The sequence below is a fragment of the Nyctereutes procyonoides genome, unplaced genomic scaffold, assembly GCF_905146905.1.
Source record: "Nyctereutes procyonoides isolate TBG_1078 unplaced genomic scaffold, NYPRO_anot_genome, whole genome shotgun sequence".
NCBI classification, from domain to species: Eukaryota; Metazoa; Chordata; class Mammalia; order Carnivora; family Canidae; genus Nyctereutes; species Nyctereutes procyonoides.
The window spans coordinates 26031344-26045922 of NW_026575159.1; the positions used below are offsets into that span (position 1 = coordinate 26031344).

A 14579-nucleotide genomic window follows, 5' to 3' on the forward strand; every position below is an offset into this window, starting at 1 on the left:
CACAAGGTAGCTACAGGTGGCTCTTCTAGGACGGCGGGACGCTGACACTCAGAGAACCCCAGCTGCCCACCAGCCAGCCTCCCAGCCCAACACCGATGGGTACTTGTAGATAATTTGCTCACCCTTATTTCAGAGAACGCCCGGATGACCCCCTGGGCCTAACACAGGGAGCCTGATGAGGAGTGGCCAGCAAGTCGGCATCTTTTCATGAGCAGATGGGGACCGTGGGGAGGCAGCCAGGTCACACCCCAAGTCCTCTATGTGCTCTTTTTAAGGTGAACTATCGTCCAAATAGCCTGCTTTTGTGTGCGGGTATTAATTACACAATCCATTTTACAGTAGTATTTTGTCTTCAAATTGTATGAGAACTCTAAAATATCTCCCCTGAGCTCTAGAAAAGGCTCTTTCTCCAACAGAAAAATAGGACGTAGTTTTAATGAGATCGACTGGTGGCTGAAATCCACCTGACGTGCTGGACAAGCAGACTGGACCAGACACTATCCAACCCCAGCAGGTCCTGAAGGGCCGTCCTGGGGAGGCCTGCCCAGCCACAGGAGGAAAGGTCAGCATCAACCCCCTCAGCAGCATCTGACACTGGGCTGTGTCTGTCTGGCATTTGTCCCTGGCCACCGATCAGGACGGACAGAGGATCGACGCCACTCTGGCAACGGCGTGGTACCCTACAGCAGGGCACTTGCCTGGGCATTAACACCTGTAACTCCATCATGTGCAGTGTGTCTTTCTTACCCATCTTTTTAAGCTTCACTTTTTGCTGCGAGGCTCTAATAGATGCACTCTCCCGGAACACAAGGCCTTGGCGGAGGGGCCCTTGATCAGCCATTTCACGCCACCTCCTGGGACAGAATCCTGGCGTGAGCCTCGCTGCCTTAGGATGGTGCTTCCCAAATGGTCTTAGCAGCAGGATGCTTTTCAAGTGAATTATTTAAGCAATTATAATGTAAACAATCGATAAAGGGGCATGACTTTGGTTAGTATGGGTGGGGTCCCCCTCGCCACCTCCCCCACGGCCCCCCACCCCCCTCGGCCGTCCATCCTAAGTAGCAGACACCTCTGAAGGGCCCTGGAAACAGCCTGAACACTAGTGCATGAGATGCACGAAGAGGGGCCACGTCAAATGGCACTTCAACCACAGTCATCCCTCTGAGGGTCCATGGCGGAGGACAGGGTGTGCGACCCACAATCTGCCTCTCAGCTGGATGGGTCAGAAACTCTCTAAACTTAAGTACATTCTGCGTGTGCAAAGCGAGTCACTCTGAGGCTCAAGCGAGGGAAAGGTGGCCCAGTGAGGCTTTGCGCAGTCATCCCTGGGGGATGCCGTGGGGCCGATGACCGCACACCCGACTCGGGTCTGGGACTGGGATTACGGGTCCTCAGGGTTCCGTTCACCGTGGGCTAGTACAGAGCGCTGTAGCGAGGCACCCGCCTCCCCCACCCCTGGCCCCGGGCATTCTGCTGAGTCATCGGCCTTCTGGGAACTATTATTTTAATTCTTTGACATCCGTGCATTACTGCTCTTCAACCCCAGCACATTAACGTAATTCTTTGTATTTCATTTCCTTTTGAAAAGATTGTGTTTAAAAGAGCAATGGCACAAAGTGGACTATGAAGCCTGATGTGGAAGGAGATGTTCACAGATGAGCGTGCACGCCCACGGAGCTGAGACCCTCCCCAACCCCACCCTACCCTTCTACCACAGGGCCTGCTGCCCTCACACGCAGGAGGTGCTAAGACCACAAAACCAGAGGCACTGTCGCTTCAGGAGCAGAGACCCAACATTTGTCCCATTTTAAGGACAACAAGCAGAAATCCAGGATGCTCAGTATTCTAAGAAGTTCCCATTTGCCCCTCTAGGCACTGCCCCTCCATCCTGTACCCAGCTGCCTGTGAGGGTCCTGCGGGTGCTCCCCTGCCCTCTGGCTTCCCCTGGGTTTGGTCCACGGAGGCCGAGGCAGGAATGCGGTGGGGTGCAGTTCATCCTCGGACTCCCCTCTCCTGGCTCATCTGAGGTTGTTTCATTTTCTACCAAAGGCTGGCCCTTGGAGTTCTGGGGACCACTCTCCCTGCTGCCTCCACACCTAGGGTGTTAACAACACCTCGCTGCCCTACTGTCCAGTCTCCTGCAGGACCTAATCCTTTAATAAAGGATCCCTTTATTAAACGTTCAAGGTGTCAATTCATGCATGCCATCAGCTTCCCAGCACATCCCACTGGCTCCGTGATCCTTTTGGTCACCTTAGATGGCTCTTTCCGAGCCTCATCTCATCTATAGGTCAGCACAAGCCACACTCTCAAGCCCCAAGACCAATGGCCTTATCCCAGCTTCATCTCATTTCATCTCCCTGCCTGACTTACCATGGATGACTGTCCTCCCCCTCACAGGAAGACTTCCAGCCTTCCTGTCCCACCGGATGCCCAGCAGCAAGGTCTTCAGGAACTTCCGCCCAGTCCCTGATGACCATCCACTGGTGCCCTCACTCGCTGATGGCCCCACAGCTGAGGGCTCCAGTTCAGCCCTCCTGCTGGCTCCACAGCCGGGTAGAAACAGCCCTTTGGACAGCCACAGTCCGTCAAACTCAACGCGTGACCAGAAGTAACACGTCCTCTCTTGCCCAAGCCTGCTTCTCCCCTGGGTTCTCAAGATTGGCAGGGCCCATCCTCCACCCCAGCACCCAAGCCAAAAACCAAGGCCACCTCCCACTCACTCTGCCTTTCTTCCCATGCACTCCAACCTTTGCCCAGGCCGTGGGACTCACACTTCCACCCAAGCTCTAGAATACGTCCGCTTCTTTCCACTCCCATGGCCACTGCTGGATTCAGAGACCGTAGAGCCTCATCAGGACCATGGCACCAGCCCCCCACCATGTCCCACTTACCACATGTGGCTGGGGGGCTCCTCTGAGCCTTAAGGAATGCTGATGCCCCTGCCAGTGCTGGTACTCCCCTCCTCCTCCAATCTCTACTTGTACCCCCACTCCTTGGAATATGAGACCCATGAGGCCTTCAAACCTCTACCCAAGCCCTCTCTGACTCCCACCCTGCCCTCCCAGGCTGCTTGCACAGCAACTATTCTGAGCTCCCTTCGGACCCTGTGTAACCTCTACAGGTGCTCCTCATGCTTACCTCAAAATGCTGGTATCATTTTCTGCCTGGATCATTAAGCTCTGAACAAGTTTACTGCGTGAACTTCTGTTTACTTGCCATCACAGTGCCAGCAACCACCACAGTCAGCAGCTTCTCAATCAAAACACTTCTCTAACCACACACACACACACACACACACACACACAAACACACACACACAGGCACACGCACCCTTGACTCTGTTGATCTTCTCTGACCTTACAAAGAAAAACTAAGTCCCTCTGATACAAGATCTCCTTGCTCCTTGCTCACCATCCCCTCCTGTCCCAAAGGGGTTCCTTCGGGAGGGATGCTGCTCCATTTTCCAACTCTACACTCTTAGCAAGTGGGATCTGTGTCTGTGTTTGTATCCTCCAATTCCCCACAGGACTTCACAGAGTCCCCTACAGGTAATGACAACACTCAACCCACACAGGTTGACTTGGCAGAGGGCAGATGAAGAGTTAAGTGTACATGCAATCATACATTTGAAGAAATTAGCTCATATGCACTCATTTATAATTAACGCTGCACTAATATTCTCAAGTACCTATTCTAAATTGCCCAAGAACTAATTAAATCTCAGAACGCCCCAGAGACTTAAGTGTTATCAGCCACATTAATAAAAAGCTCAGAACACTTGTCAGAACAGCAGACTGATAAGGGATTATATTCTGGGACTCTGGCACCAATTCAGTCCATGCTGCTAAGACAGCAAGTTAAGGAACTTATTAGCCCACAAATTCCAGCGGACCTGCTGAATACACATCACTCTTGCCTTTGCTCTTCCCCTCAGGCTTTCTCACATCTTCCCGGTGGACTTGCTCCCAAGGAAAGCCAGGCAAGCATCTACTTCCAGCAGTGTCCCCACGGAGGGACAGCTATGAAAAGAAGCATATGAACAGCACGAAGCCTTTGTTTTCCACATGACCCCTATTCCCGTTACATCATTGCACCTGCAGGCTTGTGCTTCAGCCATCCTCAAGGAAGTGCCTACCTCAGCTTCTCTCCACAAAAATGCCAAGTCACGTTCAGACATGGAGTTCAGGCACCCTCCTCAGGAAGCCCTCCAGTATGTACCCCACAGACATGTGGCCCTGCCTTGCCTCCTCTGCACCGGTTTGGCCCATTCATTATCTTTTGTTATTTCTTCACCCCCCTGTCCCTGTTTTCAGACACTCAGCTGCTCAAGGGAGGAGACTCATCTTACTCAACTCTGATCCCCGAAGTCTGGCTTGGCACCCAACCACAGCACAAGCCTAGGAATTAGGAGGAAAAAAAGAAGAGAATCTGCCTGTTGTGGGGATCTCAGCCCTCTGCTTTAGCAGGCCTCCTTGGCAGATTAGAAGCACCAGGCACAGCAGTACATCTGGCTTTGAAAGCTTTGGGCCATGTGCCATGGGCCACCCATCCCGGTACTTAGCAATCAGGGGTTTCCAGGGGAGAGAGAGCACTCTTTTTCAAACTAGGGTCACGATGCATGGTGGTTCCTTGTCTTGGGAAAAGGCATCAATTAGAGTGAAGGCCTATTGTGCCACGGAATCCATCGCACCCTATCGAGGCCCTCCACGGCAGGACGCAGCAGGCAGTCCACTGAACTTCACACAGCAGAATGCAATGGGCTGCAACCTTTGCCTCCTGACACAGCAGAACAGACTTGCCCAATGCAGGCCCCGCCAGCCAGCACAAGCACGGCCCCAGACGGCCTCCAGGATCCTGAACAAGAAAGTCCTCATTCAAAAGTCCTACCTTAAAAAAAAAAAAAAAAAAAAAAAGTCCTACCTTAAAGTCCTGCTGCTTAAGTGCGATTTTGTTAGTTCCTTGCTCCCACTACAAAAAAAAAAAAAAAAAAAGCTCTGAGGGGCCCCTGGTAGCCCAAGACACAGCAAGTCAGGAGCAGAGAGAGCCGAGTGCACAGTGCCAGCTCTCCTTGTGACTTCTGTGGCTCACACTGGGAGACTTAATTACCAGCAGGATGGGAGGTTTTATCTGGCATCCAGCAGGAGGATCAGAACAGATACTCAGTGCCCTGGAGGCAGCTGGCACAGCTGGGCACACACAAGGAGGACACATCACTGTGGGGTCTGGCCAGGGCCCATAAGCATCGGGGTCCTGCTGACCTGGATCTAGGATCCTACAGACCCATGGAAGTTCCCGACTACCTTGCCTCTGGAAATTCTGCGAGCACGTACACAAACACCTGTGAAACTTAGCAGCCTGAATCATACCCATCTCTGGGGCCCGCTCTAGAGCTCCCTATGGGTTCCTGGCTAGGGGTCCCACACTGTCTTCCTTCTCTAAAGAACTCCAATCACATATCCTGTTATCATCCATCTGAACTTCATTTAGTTTCAGAAGCTACTGGGGTAATAATGAAGATCATGTGCAGGTACTGCCACTGGGCAGACATTTGCCAATACCCTCCATGGTGAGGTGCTGGCCCTGGGGAGTGAGCTGGCTGGTTCAGGGGGTGGAGAAGGATGAGGGAGCCCTCTAAGTAGAAAAAGTTGCCTGCACCAAAGGAGCCAGGGGACAAGTGAGCACAACTGTGCAGAGCAGCAGCCCAGATGCAGCTGGGGAGAACCCTCAGTCTCAGGGCAGGGGGAGAACCCTCCTTGCAGGGTCAGGGAGGCCATGGGAAGATGCTCAATAGGAAAGCAACAAGTCACCTTTGCATTTGACACCACTCTGTTAAGGGGGGCTGTCTAGAGGGCCAGTTGAGAAGTGGAGTGACCAATCCAAGCGCTATGGGTAAAAGTGCTTGAGAGTGATGAGAAAGCTAGACCTGGGACAGGGAGGAAGGGCAGCAAGGAGACTGGGGGTCCCAGAATGGCTAAGGGGGAGGCAAAAGCCAGCAGGGCTCAGTGACAGTTCATTTGGTCTGGGGTGAGATCAAAGGAGGAATTAAGGGTGACTCAGGTTTCTATTTCCAATGACTGAGAAGTAATATTCATGGGCAACCATCAAATACAGGTGGTAAAAGGGGGTACGAAACCCAAAATGTAAAGAACACAGAGTCCAGAAATGACTGTTAGCAGGTATGGATGGCCAATCAACATGTCATCCATGTCATCTGCCCCACATCACATAGAAATATATGTGGAAATCAGAAAAACTAACTTTGAGTTTGCTGCCCATTAGACACTGTCAGCCCTAGTTTCTGATCTACAGGATTCATGCATTTACTGAGCACTTCCTGTGTGCCAGGCCCTGATGTAAACACTGGAAAGAGAACAGTGAAATGAGATACCCACACAAAGTGCAGTATGTCTCTGTGTCAAATCCATAAAGAAGTAGAGTCTGGCTCTAGATTTTGGCAGAGAGGAGAGTATGAATGATTCTAGGCCATGTGCAGGGCACCAGACTCTGGGGACAGTATGGGATCCTGCTTGCTGAGCTATCAGCATGTGGGGAGACAAACATACAAATGACACACCTAACATGAGGAGACACACATGGCCTGGAGTGAGCAGCCTGGGCTGCTGGGAGACAGAGGCTGAGGACAAAGAAGGGCACACTCAACCAGCCTGCAAAATGAATGAGATCAGAGGTGACAGGTGAACAAGAATCTGCTGGCACACAAGAGGGCTCTGGCATCCCACAGAAAGGATGGGTGTGCAAAGGCAAAGGGATGGCATAGGGCCTGGGGGGCTCAGGGGCTGTGGATGAGTGTGGCTATTCAGAGGGCAGAGGTCCCCTTTCTAGGCAAAGAGAACACACAAGAGACCACAAGTACAGGGTTCTGGGGCCTTTGGAAGTTTGTAACAGAGTCATAGGTGGGCAACATGGGAGGGGTACTAGGCAGGGAGCAGCTGTCAGGTTTATGCATAAATGACCTAGCAGGCTCATGATGAGCTCAGCCTGTCTGTGAACAGGGGTGGGCACGGTGGTCTGTCTCTGGGGGAGGGATGTGACCAGTCTGCACTTCAGAGAGATGTCTGCACACACACCCAACACGTGCCTAAAACAATCGACTGATATTTGGGAAGAAAATAGGATTCCTCTTTTCCTTTCTTACCATATCCTTGTGAAATTTATAGTTTACATATGTAAACTGTCTATAATAAACTCTTACAGCAAATGTGTACTTGAGCAAAAATGCCTGGGCTCCCATCCCAGGCCCACTACATACTACCATGCAACATTGGGTAGGATGCCTGTCTCAGTTTCCTACTCTGTGAAATGGGGACAAAACTAGTAACTACCTCATGGGGTTTTTATGAAGAGGAAATGAATTAATATTTGTAAGACACTCAGAATAGTGGTAGGCCTACAGCAAGGACCCTGTAAGATGGTTTTTAAATTTTAAAAATGAAACTTATTAGTAAATAAAGGAATATATGTATCACGGATGTGTTTTCAAATCACCGGTGTACACATACCATGGATGGGAACAGAAGGGCAGAGTAGAACAGAGCTGTCACAAGAGTCTGTGGAAGAGATGATGGGGCTTAACCTCTAAGAAGCACAGCACAGATGGAGAAAAAGTCAACTGACCGTGGCAAGTGGCAAATGTGAGGGGTGGGACATCTGGAGAGTGGGGACAGTCACCAAGTTGGAATATGGGGGAAGGGGGTCCATTTATAAGGAGCTAGAAAACGAGCACCACACCAAACGTGCCACAGAGTTTATGCTGCCTATGGGGCACCCAAACTGACTGCAAGTTCAGGAGAGGGTCTGGCCATGGAGGATATCTGCAAGTCAGAGCCCAGAGAGGGGGTGAATTCCAGGCTGTGTACAGGATGCAAACAGCAGTCACTAGTGACAGTCATCAAACATCTTCTGTTCTCCCCCAACCCAGGCACATGCACAGCTACACTTTCTGGCCCCTCAAAGTCGGTGGGGCCATGTCATCAGTTCTGGCCAATGAAATGCACAAGCAGAAGTGGCAGGTGTCACTTCCAGGCTTAGGGGAAACCATCCAGGGCTCTTCTCCCTTCTTGCACAGTGACCAGCCATGTGCAAGTGGTGGCTGCTGTCTGCGACCCTGAGTGAGCAGAGCCTCTGAGCACCTGCAGTAGGCGTCCTGTCCGAAGGAGAACGTGAACCTGGTTCTGTTAGAGCCAAGGCAATGCGGGAGAGGCTTGTCGTAAGGGCGTGACGTGGCCTACGCAGACTGACAGGCTCAGCGACAGCGACACGACGTGACGAGCAGAAGAACTGAAGCTCACAAAGCAGCAGGAGCAGGGGCAGCTGGAGAGGGAGGAGGGAGTTAGGAGCTCAAGGTGTCACGGGGACGGAATGTGAACAGAGCCAGCACACGTGCCCACACTTCCCAGCACACCGAAAGCCAGAGTGTTTCCAGAGACCGCTGTGCTGCGTGACCTCCAGGCTTCCATCCACCTGACGGGTGCACAGGTGAAACCGGGGTTTACAGGCAGCAAAAGCAAACAGTCATCACCATTACACAACTCTCCACGGAGAAAGGCGTCATATTCAGAGAGTGACACTGCCCTTCCTTCATGCCTGCAAATCTTCAAACACAACTCACCCAAAACCGTTTTCAATCACAGCGGCTCTTACCAAGTCCGCTGTTTTGCTAACACAAATACAGCAGAAGGCACTTGAAACATTGTTCTAAAAAGACCTCCATGAAGATTATAGGTGCATCTTATGTAAGATCTTAAATAAATGCCTTGTCATCTTTGGGACGGATTCCACAAGAATAAGGGCAAATTTTTGCAACTCTCTTTGCAAAAAAGGACCCCAGAGAGAATAAGCTTACAAAGGTTCAGAAGTCACTTTTATAAAGTTGACATATTGATTTCTGCAGGCTGCAGACTGTTTTTTCAGAAACACCAGCTGTTCCGCATAATGGCACAAGAAATCTCTTTTCCTGGTTTCTTTTGCTATTCAAATGCAGAATAAAATAAATAAATATAGAATACACACCAAAAGTATTATTTTAACTTGCCAGGTTCAGCGCAGGGAAAGGCTTGTGTTGTTTTTATTGTTTTAACAAGCTGGAGAGTCAAGGTCAATTGTTTGAAATATCACTAAACTGCTCTTTACAGACCATGTATTAAAACAATTATGCGAGAATTTTCCAAATTGTAATGTTGTGCTTGGCAAACTAGGAAACACGGAGCAAATGTAGGGACGGTGGCCGCAAAGGAGACGGGCATAAGGTCATCGCTGCATATTTTAGAGGCTTCAATGAGGGCCAGAAAGAGAGAAACTCCCCGAGCTTCTACTTTTCTGTTTCATATTTGTTAAATTAAAGTCCTTTTAGGTCACTCAAATCAGTGGAATAGGAGGCCGTTTTCTCTACAGCTTATTACTGGAGGCAGCTGATAACCTTATTAGAAAGGACTGCTCCCGTCTGCCATTGCAGGAGATGTGACCTAACTAATTACAGAGCGGAAAATAAATAGCGGAACCACGCAGGGTAGTTTCCAATAAGGTGAGTGTAAAAGACTGACAGAAGTACACTGAAATGAAATAAAATCTCCATCCATGAGGTGGAAATGAGACAGGTTTGAAGGCACAGATGAGGGACACCGCGGGGCTGGCCCCAGAGTGGGAGTCCAGAGGTGTGGGGTCGCACCCCGGCCGACCTTGGATGCAGTGTGTGACTCTGGATAATCATCACCTCCTGGACTTCAACTTCCTCGACTGTAAACCTATGAAAGTGAGTCTGAAAAGGGGGTTTTCTGAGCCAATCTTAAAAGGTCACATACCATGTGATTCAAAAGACGTAAGATTTTTGAAATGACCAAATTACAGAGCTGGAGGACAGATCTGTGGTTGCCGAGGGTGGGAGCGGGGTGATTCTGCAGCAGGAGCATGGGTCCCCCTGAGTGACATGACACGGAGCTGCACACACACATCACGGTCCGCATCTGAGTCTGAGCACACGCTGCGTAACTCCATACGATGCAACCATTGGGGGAAAACAGGTTTAAGGGCACCAAGATTTCTCTACAATCTTTGCAACTTCCTGTGAATCTGCAATTATTTTCAAAATACAAAGTTTTACTTTTTTAAAGACTTTGAGCCAGACCCTTATTATTTCTTCTCTGGACCCCAGGATTTGAAATAGTTTATCTCCCAATTTATTAACATAATTCTTTTGCCCGTGTTTACTGAAAGAACTGTCTTACTTTACGACTTTCACAAAACCACAATTTCCAGATGGATCCAAATCATGGGTAATAAAAGAGACCATACAAATCACAGAGGAATAGATAGAAGCATGTATTTTATTATTCTGGGGTATCGGTAAGTGTTCTCAGCTATGATGAAAAGGGCAAGAAATCTAAAAGGAACATTCGACAGGAGTGACAGTACAGATATTTAAAACTCCAGTGAAGCATGAAAGAAAACAAAGCAAGGCTACAAATGAAATGGAAAGACAAGGGATGCCTGGGTGACTCAGCGGTTAAGTGTCTGCCTTTGGATCCCGGGGTCCAAGATTGAATCCTGCACTGGGCTCCGTGCGGTGAACCTGCTTCTCCCTCTCCCTGTCTCTGCCTCTCTCTTTCTCTCTCTTGAATAAATAAATATTAAAAAAAAAAAAAGAAATGAAAAGACAAACTGTGGAGAATATTTTCTGCACAGACGGCAACCCAAGGGAAGTAAGTAAAGGACACAGATGAGGAACACCCCAAATTACACACAAAGCACAAATCCCCAATAACTCTATAACCAGAAGGTCTACTCATGACCACATAGACGCTAATACAAACAACTAAAGGGAATTGTCATCTTAGGAGACGGGCAGGGGTGAGGACAGACAATGCGCAGGGTGAAGAGGGCCCAGGAGGGTACAAGCCGGTGTCGGGAAGGGAAGCAACGGATGCTGTCTGCAGAGAAGCTTGGCAACGTGCATGCGTGCATCAGAACGTAAAATATGCCCCTATTGGCCCAACAATTATATTACTGGGTATTTGCCTAAGGCAATAATAGCATGAGTACAAATATAATAATAAAATTAAAATGCATGCTTAAGACCAGTCACCTGTGTTGTTGTTGTGGTTGTTGTTTTAATCAGGGAGAAAAATTAAGACCAATCTTGAATGTCAATAGACTGGAAACCAGTGAAGGAAAATGTATGGCCTGCGTGTATGGTGAAATGCTGGGTGGCCTTTAAAAATGACAGAAATCTCCATTTACTGACCGTTTGGGGTCAGGAAGCATTGCACAGTCCCTGCAATGAGGCATGTTTGGAACCTGGGCCTGCCACTTAACAGCTGTGTGGTCTAAGCAAGCTTTAGAACCTCTCTGTGTCTCAGTTTCCTCTTCTGTAAAGTGGGAATAACACCAGTGCCTACTTCTAAAGGTTGCTGTGACTTAATGACCTAACAGCTGTAAGACAGTGAGTATCCAGAGAGAGCTACGGAACAGCTTGTGCAATAAAAAAAAACTGACATGAAGACTTCAATTGGCCACATTGCGGGGGGATGGGGGGTGGTTAAAATCACAGAACATGATGCATGGCCCCATTTCTAAATAATGTATGTGTACACACAGCTAAGCAGGATCTTTCTTCTCTTTTTTATATGGTTTAATAGTCAATCCCCCTAGGCAGTGAGTTTCTGGATTACTGTTACTTTCCTCTTAGTATTTTCTATATCATCCCAGGTATTAAAAAAGAAGAAAAAAAGTCAATATCCAATAGGCACCGTCAGACACTTTTGGAATCTGAACTGGTGTGAGCTTTCGGGGCAGGGCGGGGGGCGGGGGGGTTGACAATAGTAATATACTTTCTGACCCAGGGGTTATATTTCTAGGGATTTCTCCTACAAAAATAACAGTTATAAGTCTACAAATCCACATGTACGTGGGTGTGTATACACATGCACACACACAGACACACACACACGTATATATGCATATAGAAAGATTTATTAAAGCAATATTTACAACAGCAGAAGATTGGAAATAGCTTAAATTTCATCAATTGCAAACAACAGGACACAGAAAAAGTAATGTCGTAGGGTTCCAGGGAAAGATCCTTGTGTTGAGGGTCTTGAGAGGACTTTGCACTTTACTCTGAAGGGGAGACACTGAAAAACTTTGTTTCTGGAAGAAAACCCTGAGGGCAGTGCAGAACATCCACAGATCTGAGTGAACTTCTCAGGCTGCATCCAAGTTAGATCCAGGTCTGACCTCTGGAGGAAGAAGCAGCAGGAATGCTTTGCAAAAGAGATCCCTGATTTCCAGCCATAATTGTACAAAAAGCCCCGGAGTCTCCCAGAAGGAGTCTGACAGGATGAATCATGTGAAGGCACAAAAACAAAACAGATCCTCAAGAAGACAGCACTGAATGATGAGAGAGATTCAGATTCTCAGGCAGGCAGGAACAAACAGAGCCGCTCTGAAGGCTACAGCTGGCCCTTCTGATTAAAACGCAACCACCATGGGGAATGCAAACGGGTGCAGCCGCTCTGGAAAACAGCATGGAGGTTCCTCAGACATTTAAAAATAGAACTACTCTATGATCCAGCAATCACACTGCTGGGTATTTACCCCCCAAAAATACAAAAACAGTAATTCAAAGGGATACATGCACGCCTAGGCTTATGCTTACAGCAGCGTTATCTAAAAGAGCCGAACTATGGAATCAACCCGATCGTTCACCAACAGATGAATGGATAAAGGAGGTGTGGTCTATATACACACATTGGAATATTACTCAGCCATAATAAGAATGAACTCTTGCCATCTGCAGGGATGTGGATGGAGCTAGAGGGTACAATGAGTGCTGAGTGAAACAGAGAAAGACAAACACCATATGATTTCACTCCTGTGTGGAATGGAAAAAACAAAACAAAGGGGGAAAAAAAGAGAGACAAACGAAAAAGTAGATCCTTGCTCTAGAGAACACACTGATGGTCACCAGAGGGGAGGTGGGTGGTGGGATTTGGGAGGGCGGTAGTGGTGAGTACCCGGACATGTATGGGTTTGCTGAATCCCTATGTTGCACACCTGAAACTAATCTAACACTGTTACCCATACTGCGATAAAGTAATAAACACAATGCAACCACCATTAACCATTTGTGGGAAGAAAAGGAGGGAGGGAGTAATGCATGGCATGGGAACAGCTCCATAACCCAGGGCCAGTGGGTGACAAATCCACCAGAAATTAGTCCTTCGGGGGCAGGAAGGTCCGTCCTAATCCTTCCTCCCTCAACCATCTCACTTGTAAAAGTATCCTTATTTGCCACATGGGCATCGGGCTCTGAGGCCAGAGCACTCCCCAGCCAAGTGTCTCACACGGTGATGACACGTGCTCTGCCCTGGGACAGCTGCCTCCTCGCTGACTTACCTCGTCTAAATGCTCGTATTGGCACTAGCCCATGCATCCTAGAAAGGGGTTCACATAGTCCCCCCTGAGAGCAGTTCTCCATAGGATAGAATGACGTTTCATGTTCTCTATAGTTTGCACGGATGGTGGCAATGAGCCATGGCCACCAACCGAGATGTTGGGTAAGCATCAGGTGATGAGTTATGCAATTATTCCTCCAATCTGTGCTGGGATTTTGCACACCAACAGTCTTGCTTCACTGCTGGGAGGTGTTTATAGTAAAGGACTTGAGAACTGAGGTCCACAGGCTAGGTGCCCTTGCTAACTGAAGGACCCTGGCCAGGCAAATGACCTGATTTCCCAGGATCTAACTATCCTTCTCTACAGGACAGGAAGGAGAACAACAGTACTGTTGGAAGAAAGTTACAGCTAACATTTGCTGAGCCCGTTTCTTATGCAAGCACTGTTCTGAGCATTTTCTAAGTCCTGCCTTATTTAGTCCTCAAAGCAACCATTTGTGAGAGTGCTGGGTTTTATTGCCATTTTACAGATGAGGAAATGGAGGCAGAAGGAAGCTGGTAAGGGCTGAAGCAGCTGGGATTCCCACCCAGGCAGCTGTGTTCCAAAGCCGGAAGCATTTTAACCAGAGTAGTCTCCCACGTAACATCCTTAGCACAGCACAACACACTGTAAGAACTTCTTCAGTGGTCAGGCAGTCTGAAGACTTCCCAAGTGGGCACAAGAGCCAGACGACAGCGGAGCCCAAGGTAGAGGGTCTCCCCAGTACCCCCCACCCAGGGCAGTGGTGCTTCACTTCCCCAGAAGGCTGCCCACGAGGCGTGCTCTAACACAGTGATGTCACACCTACTGCGGCCTCTTTCAGAAGCTGCTCCGAGTGGAGGCCTCGCCAGGAACACGGGTGGAGGAAGCACCGATGCCCTTCAGCTGCTTCCAGGATGCCGCCACACTCAGGCCCTTGGCCTCCATTGGTCATCAAGCTTCATCACAGAGATGCTGAGCATCCTAATGTCTGCCCTCGTGCTCATACGGTCCCATCCACCCTCTGAGATGTCCTCCCTCAGCATCCCAGTGCCACCTGGCCCGTAACAGCAGGCTCCCCGCGACTGCCCATCAGCTGCCCATCGGAATGCCGTCTCCCCACCGAGGATTTATTCCCTGTTGACATT

At 49.1% G+C, this 14579-nt stretch overlaps 1 protein-coding gene across 4 annotated transcripts in view; it reads right to left on the reverse strand.

The window, feature by feature from the left end:
- Window positions 1-14579, reverse strand: part of ZFAT (zinc finger and AT-hook domain containing) — a 273128-nt gene that overhangs the window by 121741 nt on the left and 136808 nt on the right. Inside the window, exon 1 of one of the 4 annotated variants that reach the window (XM_055314429.1) lies at window positions 13414-13570. The exons of the other annotated variants lie outside the window; for them this stretch is intronic. Within the exon in view, the coding sequence (XP_055170404.1) occupies window positions 13414-13495 (82 nt within the window). The 5' untranslated portion in view covers window positions 13496-13570. Of the gene's footprint in view, window positions 1-13413; window positions 13571-14579 lie in introns of those variants that run through there. 4 annotated transcript variants of the gene reach the window in all.